This window comes from Equus quagga, unplaced genomic scaffold, assembly GCF_021613505.1.
Source record: "Equus quagga isolate Etosha38 unplaced genomic scaffold, UCLA_HA_Equagga_1.0 270_RagTag, whole genome shotgun sequence".
Classification (NCBI taxonomy): Eukaryota; Metazoa; Chordata; class Mammalia; order Perissodactyla; family Equidae; genus Equus; species Equus quagga.
The window spans coordinates 646,691-672,031 of NW_025799872.1; the positions used below are offsets into that span (position 1 = coordinate 646,691).

General features: G+C 54.3%; 1 protein-coding gene across 3 annotated transcripts in view; it reads right to left on the minus strand.

The window, feature by feature from the left end:
• The window catches only part of LOC124233904 (serine/threonine-protein kinase WNK2-like), a 115,575-nt gene continuing 90,234 nt past the window's right edge, over positions 1 to 25,341 (minus strand). For 2 of the 3 annotated variants that reach the window (XM_046651191.1, XM_046651190.1), the window contains exons 24-30: positions 16,149 to 16,363; positions 15,025 to 15,213; positions 14,227 to 14,325; positions 8,256 to 8,300; positions 6,555 to 6,814; positions 2,932 to 3,043; positions 18 to 190 (exon numbers count right to left, since the gene is read on the minus strand). In XM_046651191.1, coding sequence (XP_046507147.1) covers positions 165 to 190; positions 2,932 to 3,043; positions 6,555 to 6,814; positions 8,256 to 8,300; positions 14,227 to 14,325; positions 15,025 to 15,213; positions 16,149 to 16,363 — 946 coding nt within the window. In that variant the 3' untranslated portion in view covers positions 18 to 164. Of the gene's footprint in view, positions 191 to 2,931; positions 3,044 to 6,554; positions 6,815 to 8,255; positions 8,301 to 14,226; positions 14,326 to 15,024; positions 15,214 to 16,148; positions 16,364 to 25,341 lie in introns of all 3 variants that reach the window. The other variant, XM_046651192.1, reaches the window with a different exon arrangement.

The window sequence follows — 25,341 nt, forward strand, 5'->3', positions numbered from 1 at the left end:
CCCAAAATATTTTTTATTCTTGTGTTACATTTGTGTTTCCAATTGTGAATAAAAAATGCTTAGAAAGTGGTTACAAAACAGCGTGAACCGGACACGAGGTGAGGGCGCGGCTTCTCCAGGAGACGACATGGGGCTTGGCGTCGGGTGGGTCCGCCTGCCTGGGCTCAGTCGGGCTTCTCACTCTCAGAATCTAGAAAACAAAACCGCCACAGCTCATTACAGGCCCGACGTGGACACACGAGGCCCTGCTCTCCAGGGAGGCGGCGGCAACACCAGAGCACTCATGCTCCTTGGGGTCCGGTGGCCTGACTGCGGCCATGCACCGTGCAGACTGAGCAGCTGCCCACACCAGACGGGCTGCCCCGCGCCCAACGGCAGCAGCACTGGACCGAGCTGTGTCTGGCTCCTTGGCCACCGCGAGAGAGGCAGCAACCCCGAGGGGCCCCACCTCGGCCCAGGGCCAGCGCTGAGACGAGAGGCCACACGGGGCTGGGTCCCCTCTGAGAGCAGAGGGACAGAGCCAGACTGCATCTCGACGGGAACGCGGGATGAGCGCAGCAGCCGCCACCAGCCTGAGTGCTTGCAGGGGCGCAGGCCGCCAAGCGCAAGGCCATCAAGGGCAGGCCAGCCAGAAACATGTGCTGAGCCCCACGGGGGCCTCCCCACCCTGCACCTGCCCCAAGTCCTCTCTGTGCACAGACACTGACCCAGGACAGGGGCAGAAGAGCCCCGCATCCCCCCAGCTCAGTCCACGGTGAGTCACGCAAACCTGGTTTTCTCCAGGATAGCCAGTGTGGACAGGGGTCAGAGCCACCCCTTAGATGGCCACAAGACTCACGCTCTTCATGCGGCTGACCCACTGCACGTCTAAATGCAGTTCAAGTTCAGAATGGTTGAAAGCCAGGCAAACAGGCTAACTCAGGCCTGGAGCCAGCAGAGGCCGGTCCTTGGGCCCAGGCCACTCCCGGTGGGTGCCATGTGCAGGTGACAGGGCCCCACCCAAAACCCCATTCTCGTCCCCCAAGCTAGGTTGGCTCAGCGTCCACCACACCTGGCTCTGGTCAGGGAGACCACACCCCTGCTCAGCCCCCGGGCCCCGGTCGGCTGCCCCAGCCTCCTGGGCGAGGGGTCAACGGTGGGCACGGAGCTGATGTGATGCTGTGCCCAGGGCAGGGCAGCGCAGCCCGCCCGGGCGGCCTGTTCCATCCTCCCTGAGAGGCTGGCCGGTTTGGCTTTCACGTGAACAGAGGGTAAGACAAAGATGTTGTTCCACACTGTTTTCAAGCAAAAACGTTTATTTTCTCCTTCATATATACAGTCTCTTGGGGTTCCGTGTCACTGGCCATCCGTGTATAGAGCCAGGGCTCCAAACCTATGTCCGGTGCAACAGAGGGAGTAGGTGGGCAGCTTCCACCACCCTCAGGACCAGGCGCACGCGCTTCTCAACAAGGGACCGAGGGGCACGTTCCAGAGAACAGAAATCTCTTACTGCACATCTGCCCTGGCAGAAGACTCTGCCTAACGGCCTGGAGAATTCAATTCTAACTGAATTGACGGAATAATATATTTAAACCCATAACTCAGCCAGTTCTAGTGAGGTCCCAAAGTCCAGCAGAACCATAAAGTCACGGCTGGCAGCGCAGCCAGCTGCCTCCCAGCAGCAGCGGGATGTACCGGGGTCCGTGAGGCGCGGGGCCCTCGGCTCCCTCTGAGATGAGCCCCACTGGAAGCCCCGGAGAGGAACCCTCCCGCCCGGCAGGGTGGCCTCGGGGCCTGGAGAACAGCAGGAGGCCAGAGCGGGTAGAGCAGCTGCAAGCGAGGCCCAGGTGGCCACGGGCCTCAGCGCAAATAATGGAGAAGGCAGGCGGGCCGGCAGGAGTCAGCAGATCCCCCAGCCGAAGGGGCCGCGCTGTCTCTGCAGGGCTCCTGCTCCCCACACACACCCTTCCCTGCCCACACTCAGAGCAGCCCGGCTGGCTTTGGGTCATGGGGGCATGTTCGCTCACCTAGCTCTTCCCAGCAGGTTCCGCACAGCCAAACACAGTTCCTTCATAGGAGACCCACTCCCACGAGCAACCCACTGCCCAGGAACCACGTACCCCTAGGCTGCCTGCTGGCCACGCTGCAGTTGAGGGTGCGTCCATCTCTCTACTCCCAGTGCCCGCAGAAGCCCAGAGAGGTCTCGTTTTATGAGCACAAAGCAGAGCTCCCTAGCATCTGCAACTCTGATATTCAAGATCGATAACTCAATTCTTTTTAAAAAAAGGCATTTTCAACACAAAACTAAAGATCAGACTTTAGCTTAAGATTTGTAAACCACTCATCTCTCTGTAACTTAAAATGGGAAACTAAGATGTGGACACACAAGCCAATTGCAAATGAAATACACCTTTTCCGATATATGATTGTTTTTTAACATCTCTTTCCATCAGGCAACGGAAAAGCTGGAATTCAAGGCACTGTACTTCTCAGGGTGATCGCAACGTTCTAACCATCAATTCAAGTACAGAAGGGGGTGCAGAGACTGCAAGTGTAGACCAGGGGACTAAGAGGGGACAGTGTCTGCAGCAGTAGAGGAAGCGAGGATGCTGCCCACGCCGGGTCCCACACCCGCGGGCAGGCGGGGCAGGGTGCGGAGGCCCAACCACAGCCCGGCTGCTCGGGGCTGTTCAGTTCAGGTGTTCCATCTGGTAAGTGGCTGGACAGAAAGCTATGTGATCCTCAGCCTGCGGCCGGGCTCACTGACCGCAGGCGGCTGCAAGGACACGGGAAGCACGGAGCCCGCTGTGCCCACGCCTGGTCCCCAGGCAGGGTTCCAACTGCCCGCTGGGGCTGCCCAGGGCCCCCAGGACACTGGAGTCGGGAGCAGACGTCTGTACTGGCCCAGAGGCAGTGCACAGGGCGGGGCTGGGAGGCCAGAGAGAGCAGTACCTGGCATGGGCACAGGCAGAGCTGGGGTGGCTCCGGGAATGACAGCGGTGGGCAGAGGGCCGGGCGCCGGGGCCAGACACGGCGTCCCCACTGCTGCTCGAGGCGTGTTCATCTACAAGACAAGAACAGGAAGGCACATGTGGCCATATCAGCCGGCCTCCCCAGTGGCCGTGGGGGTCCTTGTGGTTTCTCCGTCCTCGGGAGAGTGTCCCAGGACCTCCACGGGTGACTTCTAAGGGCTGACACCAGAGTGACAGCATGGGGCTGGCGGGAAACGGCCACCCCCCCTCTTTCACTCACCAAAGCTGCACCCCCTCACTTCTGGGCCGCACACCATGGCTGTCCATGGGCCAGGGGGTTCGGAGTAGACCCCGCAGGGCCTGACCCTTGAAGACACAGTGAGCCATACCCCCACCCAAAGGCCTCCTGCTTGGCTGGTCAGAGCCATCGCGGGAGGACCAGAGCCGGGAGCTGTGGGGGGCGAGTGCCCAGAGTACGCAGCCAATGGCAGGGCAGTCCCTTCACTCTCCACATCAAAGCACAACAGCACAGGGACAGGGAGCGGAGCTGCGATGGTAGGTGAGGCCAGCGTGGCTGTGATGCAGAGACCTGAGGAGGCTGCTGTGCGGGAGGAGATGACAGACCAACAGCTTCCAAACCCTCCAACCCGGCAATATAAAAAAGGTAAAACATCAAACCAAGCGGGTTTCCCAGGAAGGTAATGCTGCTGCCCCAGCGGGAAACACAGCAGCTCCCCGCAGCTGTGCCCCAAGGGAGAGCCCGGGGTGCCCTCCGCAGACTCAGGAGAGCATCTGGGCAACTCCACTGCTTCACGCAGGCACAGCAGCCGAGGCCAGAGGGCGCTTCTCCCCGTGTGAGGGGCACCCACAGACCCACAGCCAGCCCCAGGCCCAAGTGAGATCCAACTGCTCTTCCCCAAGCTGCTCTCCCGGCCAGCGCTGCGTGGGAAGTCTCGGCCACGCAAGAAAAGGAACAAGAGGCACAGAGTGGAAAGGAAAAAGGAAAACCATCCTTACCTACAGATGACAAGACTGTGTACAGAAAACCCAGAAGAACAGATAAACCAATTTCTAGAACCAGCAAGCAAACGTAGTGAGATCGTGGACTACGAGGTACAGAAATGAACCACGTTTCTACACACCAGCAACACACAACTGGGGAGCGCACTTTAAAACAACACAATCTACAGGCGCGTTCCAAAACATCAACAACCCAGGGATAAATCCGATGAAAGAATCACCACCAGCGAACACCTTCACACTGAAAACGACAAAACTTTGCTGAGAGGAAATAAAAAAGATAGGAATTAACAGAGAGATGTCATGTTTACAGGAGGACTCCACTGTGCACACGTCAAGTCCTACCCAGTTCATCACAGGGTCGACAGAATCCCAACCAAAACCCCACACGGCCATTGTGCTGAAATTAACAGGCTGTTTCTAAAATGTAGACGGAAATGTTAAGGACCTAGAAATCTCGTTCAACTAGAATGCAATTAATGCCACCGAGCTGTATACTTACAAATGGCTAAAATGGTAAATTTTGTTACACGTATTTTACCACAATAAAAAAATTGGAAAACAGAGTGAAGTTCTGACACATACTACCATGTGGATGAACTTTGAAAACCTTATGCTGAGTGAAATAAGCTGGACACAAGAGGGAAAATACTGTGTGACGCCACTCATACGGGGTCCCCAGAGTTGTCGAATTCACACAGACAGAAGGCAGAAGGGTGGCGGGTTCCGAGGGGCGGGACAGGCAGATTACCAGAAAGGGGAGTGGCGAGTTATTTCCTAATGAGTAGTTTCTGTGTGGGATGATGAAAAAGGTCTAGAAATGGACAGTGGTGAAGGTTGCACACTGTGAATATAATTAACGCCACTGAACTATATGTGTAAAAATCATTAAAATGGTAAACTTTGTTATATAGATTTACCACAATTTAAAGAATAGTAAAACAAATAAACGAGACTTTAGTAAGAACCCCAGCTATCTGAACAACAGGGGTAGCAGGGGCAGCTGATGGGCACGGCCCAGCACGGGCAGCGCAGCCAACGTGGTGGTGCACAGCCAGCAGCAGAGGCCAGCCTGCCCAGGGCTCGGGGCACAACTGCAGGGCCGTGGGCCACGGTAAGGACTCTCAACTGTGTCCCAGAATAACAGAGAATGACTTGAGCAGTTGGACTGATGGAGGTGTGGCTGTCGGGAGGGTGCTGAAGGTGTCCAGAAAAATGGGGGCGTTCAGACTGGGCGTGTGGACGGAGAGGGAACGAAAGAGGTGGCCTCTAGCATCCGTGGAGCAGCAACCAAGACTGCGGACTCGGGTCAAAAGGCCAGTCCCGGCAGATTTTAAAGACTGAAAACACAAAGTGTGCTCTCTTATCACAGTGCAATTAGCCTAAAAAACAGTAATAAAAAGATCATGAGGAAATAAATAACTCGATTACTTCAAATCACAGTGGAAGTTACAAACTCTTTTTAACTGAAGGTTAAAGAAAATGCTACATATCAAAATCTTTGGGATGCAGCTAAAAACCACTAGAGGGAGCATCACAGCCTGAGCGCAGACAGGAGCAAAGGCTGGAAACCCATGAGCGGTGCATCTAAAGGAACCTTCTAGAACAAAAAAATCAACCCAAAGATAGAAGGAAAGAAATAATAAAAGGAATAAACTAATGAAACATACAACAAAGAATATCATCAAAACCCGAAGGAGTTCTTTGAAGAGGCTGGTAAATCTATCAACCCCTAAGAGGGCTGCGTGAGGGGAGAGAGCACGGGAGCAAGCGCACCCTCGGAAATCACCGCTATCGGGAACGAAAAACAAGACATCCCTGCACATCCTGCCACTGTGGGGAGAGAAGGTGTTATGAACAATTTTATGCCAACTAACTTGAAAACTCAGATAAATTTAGAGACGTACCAACTGCCAGAAAAGCAGAGTTTAACAGAGCGGCGAAACAGGAAATCCAATCGTGCCAACTAGAAAAGGAACCGCACCATAAGGAAAACCTTCCCCTCCAGGGAGTGAGACACGCGTGATAATGCAGCAAACGGTCAATCACGCTGTGCGGGTGGGCACGCAAGAGTTCCCCACGGAATTCTCAACTCTTTGTGTGTTTGAAGTTTTTTAAAGTGAAAGGTCATAGAGAAACCTTCCCACACTGAAAAACAGAACTCCACCCCAGACAGCTTCGCCAATGAGAACGTAATCTCGCACAAGCTCCTTCAGAAGATGGAAAAAGCGGGAACACCCCTCCTCCAGGTGGGTCACGAAGTCGGCAGTCCTGGTGCAGGAACACACAGGTGACAACGCCCAAGACTGCAGCTCCCCGCCTGGCCCCATGTGGTCTGGGAGCCTGGGCTAAAGCCCAAAGGGGTGTCCCCGGGGGTGGTGTGCAGGTCCCGCCCGCTCCGCCGGCCGGGGTCAGAGCGAGGACAGACGGGGCTGGCCCACAGGGATGAGGCCACACCTGCCGGGTCTGGGCCAGTCCCGCCTAGATGGCACCCGAAGCCACGCTGGGGGTTGCTCTGCTGGACCTGGGGTCGCAGCCCCGCTCCCACCCAGTCCCCCCTCCACCCCACCGTGCCCCACTTACAGCCCGTGCCTCGCCGGGGGCCAGCGGCCGGCCTGCCGGGGCCTCCATATCGTGCAGCTTCTGCGTCTGCTTCAGCTGGTTGAGCGACGGCTTCAGCTGCGTGGCCCCAGCCGTCTTGCTCGTCCACTCGTCCACCAGCTTGTGCAGGTCATCCGTGAAGGTGCCCTTCTTATTGTTGCTGTTGTTCACCTGTGCCTGGACGTGCAGGGCTGGCTGGGGGCCCGGCTCAGGGCCCGGGACCAGGCTGCTGGTGGAGGACCCTGGGGAGCACACACGGGCTGGGGTTGGTGACAGCGCACGCCAGCTCCACGGCCGGCTGCAGTCACTCTTACGATGGTCTCGCTCAAGCCTGGCAACACCTTGCTTCAGGAGATGGTCTGTATTTGGGGCCCTGCGCCAGTTTTGGACACAGTGTGGCATTTCCAGGGGCTGAGGGGGCACTGGGCTGTGCCAGGAGACTCACCCATCTCATTGGCCAGGCCAGGGGACAGGACCCCAGCAGCCGGCAGCCTTATGCAGCACCCACTCTGCGCTCATGCTGCCCGCAACCACCAGGCTCCCGTGTGAGAGCTCAGGAAACTCCTGGCGCAGTCAGACAGCCTGGGGCGAGCTCCTCTGGCCTCTGCACTGTCAGCTCTAACACAAGGACTCGGAGGAGGCGCGACAGTGCTCTGAGCAGACCGCTCAGCACGCAGCAGCTGCTGCATCCTTCCAGCAGAGAGGAAATGCTCGCAGGAGGCTGGACTGCTGGCATTCCCACGCACGTGAAGGGCTACGTGGTGTGGGGTTTAAGACAGAAATTGCACCTCTCCTCATCAGAGCATCTGAGGAAAGTACTAACAAAGGGTAGAAACACCGTGAGCCTTCCAATGTGGGCCCCCAAGCTGTCCGTGGGGCCGAAGCCTGTAGCAGGGGAGCTGGGAGGCTTGGCCACCCCGAAGGCCTGGGGGCCGCAGCTCAGGCGAGGCCAGATGAACACAAGCCCACCTGGCCACTTCGCTGAAGATTTTTTCTAAATGACCAAATCAGGACTTTTAAACTTTTAAAAATTGTCCCATTCTCTCCTCTCCAACACAGTTTCTGGTTGGCAATTTTGAATAAACCAATTATTGCATTTTCTGCATTAAAAAAATAACCTAATGACCATCTCTTCAAACAAGCTGTTACAAAACGGTCTACCTTAGTGGCTAGCAATGGAAAAGCACAGACACGGACAGCCAGACGTTAGTGATGAGGGTGCACACACAGCTACTTCTACATGAACATTTCAGCCAGGAAAGAAAAAAGGGGGGAAAAAAAGAGGCGCGAGATGAGAGCGGTGGGCGCCCCAGTAGACTGATACCCATTTCGTCCCGGCATCTCTCCTCGGGGCACTCATCTTTAGCACTTCAAGGAAATACTCATTCCTATGGTTTTGGAAAAGGAGCCAATTAATGACTGGTGGCGAGTGGACGTTCCGGAGAAGGAGGGCCCGCTAACGTGGACGGGCGGGAACACAACCCTCGGAGCCACGGAGCTGCGAGGGGCGCCTGTGGGCGGCTGTCCTGCCGGGTGAGGTGGGGCGGTGTCAGCGGAGGGTGGGCAAGGAGCAGGTGCAGGCCCACCCACCTACCCGCGCACCCCACGGAAACCCCGCTGCGCACTAGCCACAATCAAGCCCATGCGATGGAGAGCGGACAAGGGGAAGAAACCGATAGTTACGACTGCTGTGCTCTTTGCCTAGACAGAGACGCTTCAAGGCAGACCCTGCAAGGGAAGAAGAAACGACACAAGACCACAGGGTTAGGCAGGACAGCACGCACGGGGACAGGCCACCACATCTAAGCAAGAGCCACCAGTGTGCGAGGAGAGCAGAGGCCAGCAGTTCAGAGACGGGCCGGCCGCCGGCTGGGGCGGCCCGCGTCAGGGAGCGGGCCCACGCGAGCTTCGCCAAGGGCGGGGGCCGGCCGGCCCTAAGCTTTGGGTAGAAGTGTGAGTTTTCAGAAGCATAGTCCAAAAAAAGGAAGAAAAACAAAACAAAACGAACAAAAAGCCAGTGCACCACTTTGCTCCAAACGTGAGCTAGGCGCCCCCTGAGGCGCGAGCCCCTGGGTGGGCCAGAGGACTCTGCGGGCCAGGCCCGTGGGGGGTTTTCCAAGTGCAAAAAGATACATTGTTTTGCAGGTTTGAGGCCAATGCCCAGCCGGCCAGCATGGGCGTTGAGGGGGAAACACGAGGGGTCCTCGAGGGAGGTCGGGGCAGGGCCCACCCCGATTCTCTGCAACGCTGTTGCCTCAGCCGAGGCCAGGTGTCCACCGGGGCAGGGCGAGGCCTCCTTGCCATTGGGCCACCACCAAGAGCTGCCGGATCCTGCGCCCCCAGAGGCTGCCTGTGCCCGACTGCTGGGCAGGCGGCTGACTTTAGTGTCCGGCACGACCTGATGGCCAGGGCCCACCCACAGCTTACTCTGCGACCTTCCAGGGCACCAGGCGGGCAGAGGGGGATGGACAAGGACAGCCCAGGCATCCCCAAGGTCACTCAGCAAAGCCACGCTAGCGTGGACTGTCTGTCTGCAGTCTCGCCCCTGGCCCCTCGCCCTGCACACCCCATGCTCCCTGCAGGGCGCCCGCCGAGGTGCTGTTCCCGGCACTCTTGCCACTGAAGATAAGACACTGCCTGCTGCATCTAGGGACAGGGGCCAAGGTCAGCCTGGGCCCCCGGGGAGAAGCTGTGTGCACTGGACTCGGGAATGCAGCTCAAACTGAGTTGTCCTTATTTGAGTTCATCCTGTGTGTTCTCTGAGGCCGACCCAGGGAAGGGGAGGTGCTGTCCTGCTGGGTCTCTAACAAGCAAATAAAAATGAAATAAAAACGAAAGGGCCGAGCAGAAGCGGTCCACACCCATCGACCCTTGGAGGCAGCTCTGAAGGGCCTTTGCTGGTCTGTGTTCCCAACTGGTGGAACCTGACTGGGAGCACATGGCCCTTGGGGGCTCCATGGGGCACAGGGAGGAGGGCCCAGGTGAGGCAGTGACTTCCCTGTCAGGTCTCTGTGGTTGCAGCGTCACCCGGACCACAGCGGTCCCCTGGGGATGACCCGAGGACATAGACTAGACACCCCGCCAGGTCCCTGTGGCCAAGGGCACAGGTTCTTTCAAGGGGCCACCTGTGCCTGCCGGCAGCTCGTGTGTCGCCAGGGCTCTGCATTCAGGGCCGACTCCTGTCATCCTCACGGAAGGAGGACACAATGACCAGCCACAGCCTGCTGCCCACTAGAACTGCCAGAGGAAGCCTGGGCCGCCACAGGGCCCCACACAGACATCACAGGAACCCAGAGCCAGGGCCATGGGCCACCAGGCCACTGCGCTTAGAGCTGGAGAGTGACACTAACCCACAGAGGCCTCCATGCCCTCCTCAGATACAGGCCCAAGGTGATCAGAGCAAGGACAGCTCCCGGTCCTCATGGCGGCCTTTAAATACAAACCAACCAGATTCAAACCTCTCCACACCAAGGTCACATGTCCAGCTCGGTGCAGAGCTGTAGCCCAGCAGCCACCATGGGGCTGGGGAGCGGCCCTCGCTCACACCACAGCCCTGTCCACTCTCAGGTGGCCCCATGAATCTCCTCCTCAGTGTCTGTGCCTTGGCCTGGGTCCTATCCTGGATGCCTACCACGCAATGTCCAACGGACAAGCCTGCACCCAGCCCACTCACCCTGCTCCGTGCTTTATACATGCCCCCGGGTCCTGCCCACACAGCCACCAGGCTACCAGGTAGCAACACCAGGTGCTGGGGCCACATGGGACCCACACGGGGCCTGATGGTTTAAACCAGCCCCACCCCTGGTTTCCCGTGGAGGGGGGAGGTCTCGCCGCAGGACTCCATCCTTGGCCAAGGCCCTGGGAAAGGCTGGCTTGGAGGCCCCAGAACTACTGAGAGCAGCTTGCCACGGCTGTGGGCTGGGCTGGGCTGGGGAGCCATGCGGACTCTCCCAGCTGCTGGGGAAACCCTGTTCCTCCCAGACGGTGACGGGGCAGCACGCAGGACGACCTAGCCTCTCATCCTCACACAGCAGGTGTCTGCAGAAGCCCCCACAGAGGAACCAGCTGTCTGCCCTCACGGCCAGGCCAGGGGTCTCAGGCAGCGTCCGGCTGTGTGCGGTGAGACCCCCACCCTGCTCACCCCCACATTCACTCTGGCATGGAAACACAGGCTGCCCCTGGTGTGACGACCAGCCCTGCCTCGACCCGCCGCCATCCAGACCCTTGTCCAGTTGCCAGGAGGACGTCTCGAATCCGAGGGTGTCTGATGGGGACAGACTCCTGAGCCTGGGCCAGGCCCTGCTGGCACATGCTGTTTATCAGATGCTGACGCAGCTCATGAGGAACCGCGGGGCCGCAGCGTTGTGCAGCCCAGTGGGGCTCCCTGCCTCCCCGACAAGGAGTTTCTACCCCTGACTTGGCATTCGATACTCGGCTCTGGCACAGGGAAGAAATGGTTATATAGCACCAAAACGCCACCCAGGGTGTCTCTGTGAAGCCACCAAAGCGCTTAAGATGAGAAAAGCCACAAAACTTGTCCAGGAAGCATGAACCAGGGAGAGGGTGAGGCTCGGCTCTGACCTGGGTGACATCACCCTGAGCCTCGCTACCCGCCACATGGGCCCCGAAGCACAGGCCTGGCCCAGGGTCCTTCCCCTCGTCCCCCACAGTGCAGCTGGGCCCCCGAGGGAGGGACGAGCACCCTCCAGGGGGAGGGCAAGGCCTTGGGGCTGCACGGGGCACGGGAGGCCCAGAGGAAAACTTGCTGCAGCAGGGGCCCAGGCTCGCCGCTGAGGGATGCGAGCAGACCCACAGCCCCGTGAGCACAGAGGGAGTCCGGGAAGGATACCAGCATCCACTTCTGGTCAGATGAGAAGAGCCAGAGGCAGGGAGAGTCAATGGACCTGACAACAGCTTCTGACCAGCCAGACTCCAGGACACAATGGCTTCTGCAACCTGACTACACCCCGACTCCCTAAAAAAGGTCCCCGAGCTTCCCTGAACCCTGACCGGCCGCAGGAGGATCCTGTAGGATGGGCAGCGGCTGCAGGGCCTGCCCTGCCACAGGGTCCAGCGCTTCCCCAGGGGCCTGCCCACCGGCTGCTCCCATGGCGGGTCTGTCCCCACACTGTTCGTCCTGGGCCTGGCAGCCTCTCCCACGTGGGGTCACCTCCCAGCCCCCTGGAGCTGCCTGCGGCTCTACCCTTGGCGCCCTCATCCATCTCCGACCTCTCTCATCCTCTCTGAGCCTCAGGGGAGCGGGACTGTCTTCAGAACTTGGCACAGACTTTGTTTTCCTGGAGCCTTGTCTCCTGTCTGTTCAAGCAGCAACCTTGTCAACCTCCTCTAGGCTCAACCTCTGCCACCCACCCCCATACCCCGTGGCCACGGCCCTCGGCACCCGAGCTCCAGCTCCCAACCCACCTCGCAACAACCCAGATCTGTACACTACAGGGTCTTCCCACCCTTAGTCTGCTCTGCTCGTGCAGCCTCTGCCCAAAGGCCCCCTGCCTCTCGGTCCTTGGGGCGGCAACCAGCTCCGAACTTCCTCCAGCCTTTCTGTGCTCAGTCTCCCATCAGACCTCCAACCTCCATGGCCACCCAGGAACCAGCAGACGTGACTCCAGGAGGAGCCCCAAAGGGCTGTGGGTCCCAGGGACGTGGGACAGGAGGGGGTGTCCCAGCACCGCCCCCTCAGAGCAGCAGGCTGGGCTGGGTCTTCACACCCCCGGGCCCCGCACTCTCCTGACCAGCAACCTCAGAGCGTGGGCAGCCTCGTCATGGCTGAAGAGGCTAGGAACACAGCCAGGGCCTAGAAGGGGCCGTGCGTGACACACACAGCATCTCATCGGTCACGGCCTCAGAGGAAGGCAGGCCTGCCAGGCCAGCACGCACCACCACCTACGACCAACCTGCAGGGCCTGGTGCCCCGCCTGCCACAAGCCGTGCCTCACACACTCCTGTCCCCCGGCCACAAAGACAGAGTAAAACCTCATCTTGTGTCCCGCTGTGCCTGGGATTCTCTTATCTTGAACGATTAGTAGTGTAACAAATGAACACCCTTAACACCAGCAAAGCCACATGGGTACCAGGCAGAGGGTGACGGCCAGAGGTGCATGTGTGCTCACTCGCTCGTTTTCACCTCAGTGCCCGGGACACAGCGGTCTAACCCGCCCCCACACCCGCCAGTGGCTTCCTGGCAGCGCTGCAGCCGCCTGTCTGAGCCAAGGCACCTGGAGACCCAGGTGCTCTCACCCCACGGCTCCCCGGGCAGGAGTCTCGTGAGCGCACACACGTGTGCACACACACGGGCAGAAGAGGACCGTGAGAGACGGTGAGGCAAGCAAGGAGCCGGATGCACACAGACCACCCCCTGCCCCCAACCCAACTCGGCAACTAACCAGCAGCCCGACGACGCCTGAGCTGAAGCGGGAACCTGTTAGGGACAAGGGGCCCTGGGTGGCCCAGGGCCTTTCTACAAGGTCCTGAGCCTCCAACCTGTCCCGCCTGGGGAGGATGACGTGGGCCCTCTGAAGGGATGGACGCCTGCCGTGGATGTGGCCTCGGGTCCCGACAAACACAATGTATCTTTATTGTACCAGCAAAAAGCCACGTGCCCTAAACCTGCATGTCCAATCCAATTAGTAAAGAGTTCAATTTTTCTGTTAAAAAACAAAAACCTGAGAACCTCACAGCTTTTAATTCATTTGCCAATTGAGCTGAGGGATAAAAACGGATCTGGACAGCCCTGAGCGGGTGCACCATTCCTAGGCCCAGAGTCCATGGTCCTAGGAGGGCGTTCCAGGGAATCTGAGGACAACGGGGGTGAGTTTGGTTCAGCAGAGCTCCGAGGAACCGCTAAATCGACTTCATCTCTGAGGTGCACGAGATGAGAGGGAAATACACCAAGTAAAGTGCTCCAGCCAGAGAGAGGGCCAGGAGGGGCCGGCCCGGGAGAGCCGCGCGGGAGGCGGGGATCCCATCTCTCAGTGCTGGAGAGATTCCCGAGGTGAGCGGGGTGCAGGGGCTGGCGTCCTAGCTGGAGCACGTTCTCTCGGCATTTCCACATGCAGGGAGCCAGGCAGTGGGTGGGTTAACAGGACTGAATGTTGTGATACGGCCCTTGTACGGAAGTTACACCCTCCAGTGACCTTCTAGAACTGTCTTGGCTTGCTACATGCATGTCTTCAGAGTCCAGACACGTGTGAAACACACCATGCGTCTAGAGAAGGCCGGGGCTGTCTTTTTGTTGTCGCTGGAACTGGGGACAGCGGACGTGTGTATTTGCCACAATCGCAACAGAAATAAAACTACGTCCAACATAAAAAAAAAAAAAAACCAAAACATTAAACAAACGAGTGACGGACGAGAGAAATGCAGAGCGCCTTGGGAGTCGGGGGGCAGAGCGCCCGAGGCCGGGGGTGGGCAAGCCACTGCGCATGCTTCTGGCGCCTGGGCACGAGCCGAGAGCATGCACTGGCACTTTCTGGGCCAGAGGGCGGGCGTGGACGGGGTTCCAATTTCAGCATTAAATAGGTGACTTCAATGGGCCGGGGGAGGCAGCCTACACAGTAATGGAAAGTAATGAAGACAGGGAGGCAGGGGAGAAACCAAGGGCCAGGAGGTGATAAAATACAAAAGAACAAATACAGACAGATGGACACAGACACGGGTCCACTGAGGAATCGAGCGCGAGGTTTGCTACTAGACTTATAGGTCACTCTCTCAGACGTTGGGTGGGAAACCGTCCAGCCTGCAAATGAATATAGAGGGAAGAGAACAGAGAGACAGGCATCAAGTACAGTCTCTGGGATCCCTCCTACAACCACCAGCCACATCCGCCTCGACACTTAGCATCCACGGCTCCACCTAGCCCAGCCCCGAGGACCACGGCCACGGACCACATAACAGAAAGGAGGCACGCTGGAGCGGAAGAGAAGCAGCCCCTGGGAGAGCGTGCGGGGCAGGCGGGGGGGGCCAGAGATGTTCTTGGGACAGAGATGGTGGGGGTGGAACACCTCCTCGCGTAGCTGCTGTGTCCACGGCAGCGGTGACGAGCACGTCCTCCTCAAGGCCAAACTCCCAGCTCGAGAGCTGTGCCCTCGACCTCCCAGCCGGCCCCCTGACGGAAGGACCCACATTTAGCAGGGAGCAGGGTGGGGTGGGGCGGGCCAGTGCCTGGGAACCGGCGCAGGGCCCGCCGCAGACGCGCGTCTGACCTCTCGGCGGTCCTGGCACCTTCCCCAGGCCGGCTCTAGCAAAGCAGCCTCCCTCAGAGCCGCTCACGGCCAGACCTGTGAGGGGCGGGCCCTCCACGCCTCCTTCAAAGGCTACGGCTACTGTTGTTTCTTTAAGAAGCTGTTGGCAGCCTTGGCCCCAGCTCGCGTCCCCTCTACGCCACTCGGGCCCTACGCGGCTAGCACATGCTTGGGGACGGCAAGCTGGGAGTCACCTGGGCCGTGCGCTCCGCCTCCGTCACTGGCTAAGCCGGAGCAGAAGTCCGCAGACAGGGAGGCCCGCACGGAGCAGGGCTGCTGGGTCTGAACTGCCTTCCCACTCGGGTGTGGAGCCGCCGCGGGCCCCGCCCCGGCATGGGCAGGGTCCTTAGCAGGCGGGGCTCTGCTGCACTCTGACAAGTGACCTGGGGGGAGAAGGGGGACAGGCACGATGAGGCGCGGCGGGACAGACCGGCCGTCCCCTCGGCTCTTTGCTGGGTGACCTTGGGGAAGCTGAGTCCCTGTGGGCAATGGGCGTGCGGCCCATCGCCCGTGTAGGATGTCGGGAAAATGAAAGAAAAGCAGCCGTCTCCATCGCTTGCCAGGGACGGGACGGGCGCGTGTGCAAACATGCCGAGTGGCCCATGGCTCCTCCGGAGACGCACACCTGGGCTCAGGGGGCCTGTGGGCTCCCTCTCTCTAACTAGCTCTAGGAATTGGCATGGACTTTGTCTAATTCTGCAGTCCGTGGACACATACCCTGCAGGTTATCTGCAGTACCGAGAGGGAGAGCTGACGGTCAGCTCACCACCAGCTTCCCGCCTGGAGCACTTGGGGATTTCAGCTCACTGCGTCAGAGTGGGGGGCTCAGGGTCAGCGTGCACCCCTAGTGCCAGGCATCGTGGTTAACAGGCCCAGTGGTCCTCACCATCCGCCCCCTCCCCCAAAGGCAGCTGCTTGCCCCCACTGTCAGCCGGCGGCCTATGCCTAAGAATGGGGCCAGAGGAAGAGCCGCCTCAGGCGGCACCCTGCAGGGAGAAGCAGGTGGGGGAGAGCAGCCCTGAGCCCTGGAGACCCTGCGCCTCCTCCCTTACACAGTGCAGCCCACGCACGGCCGGGGGCCCCTCTCCTCCTGATGGAGTACCCCTTTGGTGCCTGCCCCTCAGTCCTTCCCTCTTGGCACGGGGGTGGGGTGGGGGGCAGAGGCCCTGGCCCTTGGTGGCCTGCAAAGGCTTCCTGGCCCCAGTGAAAGGAGACCCAAGACGCCTCTTCCAGGTCTGAGCTGCCCCTGCATGGAGCTGCCCCGCTCCCATCCAGTCCCCAGCGCTGCCCCTCGCCAGCCAGGAGGGCGACGGCCAACCTGTGCTGGAGGCCACGACCTTGAGCTGCTGCACCAGTGGGTTCAGCAGCTTTCCTGCCTTCAGCTTGCTCTTGCTGGTCTTTCTCCGGCGGCCGGCAGGGGGCGCCGTGTGGAAGAGGCCCAGGTTGGGGGGCAGCGGCTTCCCCAGGCGGCGGTACAGGGCCTCGATCTCCTGCTTCTGCTGGCTCTGCAGCTCCGAGATCTCCTTCAGGTGCCTGCAGGAGGGGAGAGAAGAGGGAGGGCAGGTGGACATTGGGTCGTTTGCAACACACGCAGCCCCTCTAGGAGAGCCCATGACGGGCAGGATGGGCGAGGAGTGGGGCGGGCAGCCCAAGGCCAGCCTGGGCAGACAGGCCCCTCGGAAGGGACATAGGGGCATTTAAACGCCACTTTCTGATTACATCTAAACCAACGGGCGTCACTGGGGGCCTCTGGCATTAACACACCCAGGGACACAGCAGTGCATGAAGGCCAGCCTAGAGATGCAAGAGTTCAGATATCCAGACTCGTAACCCTGCTGTGCTTTTTAGTGGTGGTTGGTGGCAGGGTTGGGGGGGGGTGTGTGTGTGTGGAAGACCTCACACAATACAAACGCTACACACAAACACAGGTGAAGAGAAAAATAATCATTGCTCAGAACTGGGAGGCTGCCTCCGCGTATTAGGCAAATAAGTGCTCTTTCCTCCACGCGAGGGAACAGAGAGCACGAGAGGCATCTCAGGCGAGGGGACGCCCGCACGAGCCCATCTACGAGACGTATGTTATCAGCCAGAGACCTGGGGCTCCGGCTCCAGCCCTCCCCGCCAGGGGGCTCCCACTCAGGCTGATCCCCACAGGCAACACTACGCCCGGGCACAGAGTGGAGCTGACAGGTCGCATGGATGGGAAGCTGCCATGAAGACGTGGGTGGCATCACTGGCTGTGGGCAAGGTCAGTTTCTAGAACCAGCCAGGGAAGGGTCAGGTGGTCCCTGCCGGCCTCCCTCAGGGGCTCGTTGGCCGAGACCCTGGCCACTTCCCTCGCCTGCTGGCCTTCCCTCCTGTGACTCCCATGGTGCTGGGCTGGATGCCAGCCCCTCAGCCATGTCTGATGGGCCCTGGCCACCCCGGCCAGGGGGCTGGCCCTTCAGCCTCACCCGAGACCCATCTCCCCTGTGAGAGACAGGAAACAGGTGTTTTTCACGGTTGGACATAAGAAAGCAAGTTCAGATTTTACCTCCTGAACACCTGCCGGATTTGTTTTAGAAAAACGACTCTCTAAACAGCGTGAAAATTAATAAAGGGAAACCTCATTTAAAACAGAGTCCGGGGGCTGGCCTTGTGACCAAGTGGTTAAAGTTCCGCACTCCGCTCTGGCAGGTTCGTGGGTTCAGATCTAGGGCCTGGACCTACTCTGCTCATAAGCCAGGCTGTGGAGGCGTCCCACATAGAAAGTAGAGGAAGATTGGCATGGATGTTAGCTCAGGGCTGATCTTCCTCACGCAAAAAAACCAGGAAGACTGGCAACAAATGCTAGCTCAGGGCCAATCTTCCTCACAAAGAAAAAGAAATTAAAATGGAGTCAGGAGGCCAGAAGGGGGAGCTCCCACACAGTACCACTGGAGGTCAATTACAGAAGGACTGTCCATCACAGGCCTCCAGAGGAAGATGTCCTAACACTGCATGTCCTGGAGGAAATCAACCACCCCAGCAACTCGGCCATTGAGAACCGTCCTCACCCTGAACTCTCGCTTTCCGGAAACAGACTTCCGTTCAGAACAACCCTCCCAAATTCCTTCTCCTTCCTCCTTCTTCTCTATGAAATAACACTCCCCTCCTTTGCTTACTGGATTTGCCTAGGGTCCACCGTAAGAAGCACACCCCGAGTTGCCATTCTTTGGTTTTTCCTGAATAAACTCATTTTGTGCATAAACAACTGGCTGATTTACTTTTTAAGTTGACAAACATAGTATCAGAAGTAGAATCCAAAGGAGGTGATGCCTGAGAGACAACGACCCCGGAACCCAGTGACACGCCCGCACCGAAGGCCCTGTGCTCGTCACTTCTGTGAGTGGCATCTGCTTTCAGTGTGGTCTGTCTCCTCTCCGATTCGTGCTCCCTCCCTTTGTGTTCTGAGCTCTACACTTTCTGCGGGATCTGGAGAGGCCTGTCCTCTCCGGGGTGGGACTCTGTCTTCCAGGACCAAGGCTGTGTTTTCTGGAGGCAGCACAGTTCCTTTGGGGCTTGGGTTTGCTGACAACCCAGGAGCTTTTCTTTGGTTTCACTTCCTTTTGGAAGCAGGGCTGGGAATCCAGCAACTTTCCTTCTGTTTTAGATTCCTCTGGGGATGGGGCTAGGACTCCACAACTTTCTTGCATTTTCAGAGGGAATTTCAGAATTGGGATCTCAGTCATCTAAATGTTCTGAGGACAGCCCTCCTTCAGGTACCCCAGCCAGGCTCATGTTTAAGAACTGTGGGCCCCTACATGCACGTTTCTCACTAAGTGGGCCAAACTGACCATGAGCAGACCAGAATTGCAACGGCCGCCAGGGGGAACTTTCCATCTCCCCAAACTCGCTTTTCTTAAAACCAGACTGGATTGGAAGACCGTGGCTCCAAAACTAAGCAAAACGAACGGTATGTTTATTTCGACTGGTACCCAGAGCTCCTCATCGTGCACAGAACTCTAAGTTGCCTCATTACGAGATGCCATATCTAAATTAGCCAAAACTAAAAGCCAAGGGAAGACAAAACAGCTTCCGAGGCTGCTCTTCCTCTTGCACGGTTTTGTCTCACGCCCAGGCCCCACCTCTGGTGCCAGCTTCCTCCTTCCTTTCTGCACTCCTTCCACGTCCTCTGCACCCTCAGCTTCCCCATTTCAATTCTCTCACTGAACTTACAGGGCTCCAAGGAACTCCAGGGACCATTCCCAACCGGAGAAACAACTCTTCAGATTGCGCACGCGACCCCACTGCTGGAGAGCAGCTGCTGCTCGGGCACTAAAATGGTCCACAGGGTGGGAATCTCCCATAAGCTCAAGCTCCTGCCTCAGAACCTACTCCCTTTGTTCAGCCCCTTTCAGAGACACTCATTCTTTCTCCATAGTTCCTCTGCCCCTATTCATTTATTAGGCCGAGACTTTCTAGACAGGTATCATGTTGGAATTTCTTTCTCCCAAAAAAGGGAATAATTCTAGAATTTGATAGCAGCAGCTACAGCAATAACCAAATAGCCAGCTGGAGAAATTAAATGACCCTACAACATCTTTTATCATTTGTTTTATCACTGATGATGTTAAAACTACCTTTAAAGACACCCGCCATTTACTCCTACTAGATCTGCTAGTCAGCCCACCTCCCTGTGGGCAAAATCCGCAGCTGACATTGACAGAATCCACAGTGCACCTCCTGCTCAAGTTCAAGCAGGTCCTTCCAAGTCGCTCCCAGAAAGGAAGCCCTTCGACGGGAATCTTTTTTCTCTGTGTAAAGAGTTTCCAGGAGAGTCTACAAGGTTTTGATAAGGGTGCACAACTTGTTCTTCGGTGTATTTCCATCTTGTTTCTGAATCAACAATTTCTACTGATTTTATTAAGTTCTGAGAAAGTACTTTACTTTTCTGTTAGCAAACTGAATTTTTGTTAGTCTAATGAGGAAGCACCACTTTCAGAACATCTCCCTTTGTTACTTACGACACCAGCATTTGAATGCTGATTACCAGTGGACACGCCATGGTCGGTGTTTCAACATTCTATCACACGGTACCTAGATGATTTGCTTCTCTGCTCCTTCCTCAAACCTCTTCTAACCCCTTTTCCTTTATCTGAGCCCCCCTTTTTCTCCAGTGCTTCTCTGGCCATCTGAGCAAGTGACCATAACTTCGTCCATCTGCCAGAAACACAATTTGGATCCAACTATTACTTTCAACTTTGTACGTGGCTGAAACTTTCAAAACAAAAGCTGTAAGGTCTCTGTGTCTGTCTATGTGTTATGTATGTCTATGATATTTTTCTACTGCTGGGTGGCAGTGCCAAAATTAACTTGTAAAAGAGCTCTATTTAATTGACTTAATGAAAAGCAAGTGCTTATGTAAATGAAGTATTCCTAAAAATTCTCAGAATAGAATAGAAACTAATCTTTTCAGGTTCATGTGATCTGGGAAAATATTCATAATTAAAGCTAGTTTAAGTTTGTTGGTTTAATTGAAACAGTTGTGTCTCTAGAGTTATCAACATTAAATATAATACTTTTATTCTACATGGTTTTATTCGTCAAATAAGTTCATATTACCTCTGGTCCAAAATTTTTCAACAAGAAAATTCGCCTGAAATCATGGCTAACTTTGTCTAATACCTCACGAAGTTTCTGTGAATAATCTAAACATAATTGTTGGGAAAAATTATTTAGATAGATGAAAATGGGATAAAAGTTTTTAGGTGCAATAATTATGTTTTATGGTATGCGTGCTTAAAAATAACATCCCCAAATCTTTTCAGTAACTTCAAACTTCAGAGTTTTTGCTAAGTTAAATTAAATGATGGAATTTCATTGAGTACCTGGATCATTTTCCAAACAGTATAAAACACTAAAACATTAATTACTGAACACAGGTCTATCTACTTTTGGCTTCCCATTGTAGAGAAACAGAAGATAAACTGAGTCTGTTAGTAACCACGTCTTGTGCCAAATTGAAAGACTGCACTATTTAAAAGGGGATATAGTTCTAAAAATTATAAAATGTATTTACAAATTTGCTAGTCCACAATTACTTATGTTCTTAGTTTTCACTAGGAATCAAGGATTCTAAGGGTTAAGAATTCTAATTAACATATGTGATTAAAACTACTAGATGCAAGAAAAAGATATGAGGTATGCAGATATATTTGTCGGAAAAAAAATAAGAGAGGAAGCAATTTTATCTGGAAGTAAAACGGTTGCCAGAATAAGAAAGGACCAAATCTGAATGTAAAACGAAAGTTCTAGAAGGTTTGTGAAACAGGAATCTTTGGAAAGAAATTTTATATGTGATAAAGGCAGATAAGATTAAATAAAATTGCTATAAAGGTTTCAAAATAAGCTTTACTATCAACAGTGTAGACGTAAAACCGAAGCTTAATGTTCTTTCCTCTACAGAACGGACAAAGTCTGCTGGGGCTACTGGTCTGCTCCTGATAAGAGACTGTAAAAGGTTTTTCTTTACCTTTTTGTGTTTTACCAGAACTATTTCCTGTGCTTTATGTTAAAAGTTGAGTCTTTTATACTAAAAAGAGCTAAGGTTTTTGTAGTTGTGTAACCTTCTATATTTGTCTTTGAAATTTGTCACGTTGGTTAAATGAATAACTAAGTATTGTTTCATAATTTTCTGTGATCTGATTTGGTCAAATGTCCAAAACTTTTTGATATTTTTGACACACTTTCCAAACATCAAACTCTAAATTAAAGTCTTTTTGACCTGAAAGTAACATTGGTAATTTTCAGAGAGACCCAGGGACTTCTCAAAGGATTTGTTCTCTCTTCTTATAAAAAAGGAGATGTCAAACCAATTAGCCTTATTTGATGTGTCAAATTACATGGGAGGCATTGTCAAATAAATGATGATAAACCTTCTTAGGTTACACTATATAGGTGAACGTTATTAAGATAGGTGTTCTAGAAATTCTATAAAAATTCCTAAAATTTTGATATGCCCTGGTATAATGTTATCAGCCATAACTTTAAAATGTATGTCACAGAAATGACTACATTCACTTCTCAGTTATATTATAATAAACCTCTGTCAGATCTTTAACGGTTGCTATTTTGTTTTTGCACGGAAGATTCGCCCTGAGCTGACACCTGTTGCCCATCTTCCTCTTTTGTCTTTCTCTCCAAAGCCCCAGTGCATGGTTGTACATCCCAGTTCTAAGTCCTTCCAGTTCTTCTACATGAGCCACCGCCACAACATGGCTACTGACAGACAGGTGGTGTGGTTCCACAACCGGGAAGAGAACCCGGGCCACCAAAGCAGCGAGCTCTGAACTCTAACCACTAGGCCATCAGGGCTGGCTCAATCATCGCTATTTTTAAGTCTGTCATTTACAGACAGTTATTGTTTTACTCTGATGCTTTTGCAAATGTTTTATCTTCAGAGAAATTCATGGAAAGATTCTGTCAAAGACTCTAGAATACAAGTGTTTGATCATTTTAAGATGATCACACTGAACTGGATTTAAAGGACCTCTTTTCTCCTCTCCTTTGACAAAACGTATCTTTACAACAAAATGTATCTTTATCTTTTTCTCCCTACCTCATCCCTCCAGAATTCAGAAAGTATTCTTTTCATGTCAATATGTGTGTTTGCATAAATTCAATGCAAATCAGTTCTCCTTATAATAGGACACAATTGGAAATATTGGCTATATCACCAAGGCTTTGACAGGAATGTCACATTTGAGAGAGATATACAGACTCAGATATATTCTATGATTATTTTCCATAAAAAGGGGGTAATTGTGGGGAGGGAAATTATGCTTGCATCTGTGTAGAGAGTAAATTCAAGTGCTATTATTTGTCTTTAAGGTTCTGTCAGGTATTTGTAAGCTGGACTGGATCCGAAATTCTTCCAGTTTCCTTTAATGTCTGGCTGTGTCTCTCTAAACTAACATTACCAATTTTCTTACTGCCCTTGAAATCTCTTTAGAAGGGACTACACCAGGTCCTCCTCACTAGCTGGATGGCAGCCAAACTTCAGGGCCTTGAGCCTTGGGTACACATCTCACCACTAGAGAAGGCTCCATCTGACCTCTGGTCCTGAATAAACACCGGGGGCCTCCAGATCAAGCTGACTCGGAAGAGAAGCAGCTGACATCTGAGACAGACAGCTTTCCCCGGAAGACTGGACCAGGCCAGTATACCCTTTTCTCACTGTCGCTTCTCTTTCTCTTTCGTGGAAGGACAATGCCCATGTCTGCATTTCTCAAACCCTTGCAAAACAAGGAAACCTCTCATTTTGATTATGGCCTTTCAGAAACAGCTTCATCGTGACCCCATACAAATTAATCTTTTCCTTTGCTTTTCATAAGTCACAGAAATCTTTCTTTCACCTGGACTGTTAACTGACTCTGAGTTCTTATCCAAATTCATGGTCACTAACTTTGCAACCTTACAGGCTTTATTACTGATAACACGTTTGGTTCTCAAATAGTTCTTCTGAGCTATCAATACTGTTTTAATACATCTTCGAAGCTTTTGCTATTTTTGCAAACAGGTCATCAGCTATCGTTTGAAGTTTATTCCTGTGCTGTGTCTTCACAATGTGCTCAGTTAATTCTTTCTGTTTGATGAGCTCGTACTCTATTTACCATCCTGTGTCCACTCTCTCATTGGTCCACCCCATCAAGCTTCTATTTAGCTGGTTACCTTCAGGTTTGAGCTCCTAGTTTAGGACCATCACACATTTGGAATTGTAACTTTACTTTGAATTCTGTTTTGTATAATTATTTTAAGTTTTGTATTTTGTTGCCTGCCAAACCTTTTGTGAAAATGATGTGTCCAATAAGGAGATGCTGGCTCAGCACTTTGAGGTGATCTCCAACGCCTACATCCTGGAGAAATATAAACTTTAGGTGGGAAATGCCTGAGAGTTCTCCCTCCTAACCCTCCTTGTTACTCAAAAGTGGCCTAAATGGTTTTCAACCCCCATGTACTTTCCTTCCAACATGGGACACAACGACCAGAAAAGGTCCTTTCTGGCACCTAGGGACCAAACCACTACATGCAGAGAACCTGACTGCTGATCACTGATGCTTTTGGAGAAAGATCTTTTTTTTTTTTTTAGATTTTTTAAAAAGTTTTTTCCTTTCTCTCCCCAAAGCCCCCCGGTCATAGCTGTATATTCTTCGTTGTGGGTCCTTCTAGTTGTGGCATGTGGGACGCCGCCTCAGCGTGGTTTGATGAGCAGTGCCATGTCCGTGCCCAGGATTCGAACCAACGAAACACTGGGCCGCCTGCAGCGGAGCGCACAAACTTAACCACTCTGCCATGGGGCCAGCCCCTGGAGAAAGATCTTGATCTAAGGAAAATGTGAAAATTAATACAGGAAAACCTCATTTAAAATGGAGTCAGGAGGCCAGAAGGGGGAGCTCCCTCACAGTACCACTGGAGGTCAGTTTCAGGAAGATAGCCAGTTACAGACTCCAACAAGAAGAACCATCGAGGCCGGCCCGGTGGCACTTAGTGGATAAGTTTGCGAGCTCTGCTTCAGCAGCCTGGGGTTCACAGGTTCAGATCCCAGGTGCAAACCTAGCACTGATCATCAAGCTGTGCTGTGGCAGCATCCCACATAAAAATAGAGAAAGACTGGCACAGGTGTTAGCTCAGGGACAATCTTCCTCACAAAAAAAGAAGAAAAAGAATCATCAACAGGAAAGAATGGTCAACTAGAGGCCCCAAGAGGAAAGACGTACACTGCAGCTCCTGGAGGAAATCGGCCACCCCAGCAACTCGGCCAACGAGAACCCTCCTCACCCTGAACTCTCGCTTCCCTGCAACGGACTTTCCTTCAAAACAACCCTCCCGACTTCCTCCTTCTTGCTCCTTTTTCTCTATGAAACAACATTCCTCTCCTTTGCTTGCTGGATTTGCCTGTGGTTTGCCGCAATACACACATCCCGAATTGCCATTCTTTGGCTTTTCCCAGATTCATTTTGTGAGTAAAACAACCAGTCAACGTACTTTGAGGTGACAACTGCAAACTGCTCTTGCACCAGATTTGCTTCCGACAGGGTGGGCTGTCTCAAGGTGAAAGCTAGGGGAGTGGGACCCTGGGTCAGCCAGGGAGCACTTGACACAGGAGAACTCAGGAGACACCCCACTCCAAGGCTCCTGCCCTGAGACCCAGCCTCTCCTCCCACCCTGCTCCGCAAGCTGCAGTGGGCGTCTCAAAACTCGGGGCTCCTGGGGTTCTAAGAACCCCAATGCTGCTGACGGGCACCTGTGTCCTCACACAGCGACCAGAGGGTCTGCTGCAAGCAACCCTGCTTCCCATCGAGTGGCACCAAATCCCCTCAATTCAGGTCCAAAATCTCCCACCCCCTTCTAAATGGTCACCCGTTCCACTGGGGTGCACGGCCCTCCTACCAGCAGCAAAGCCTGGGCTTCTTATCCTTGAGTTCCGTCTTTCTTGCCTCACAGAATCCTTTCCTTTGAGATGCTTCTCCCCCTCTCCTCCCCCTTCGCCC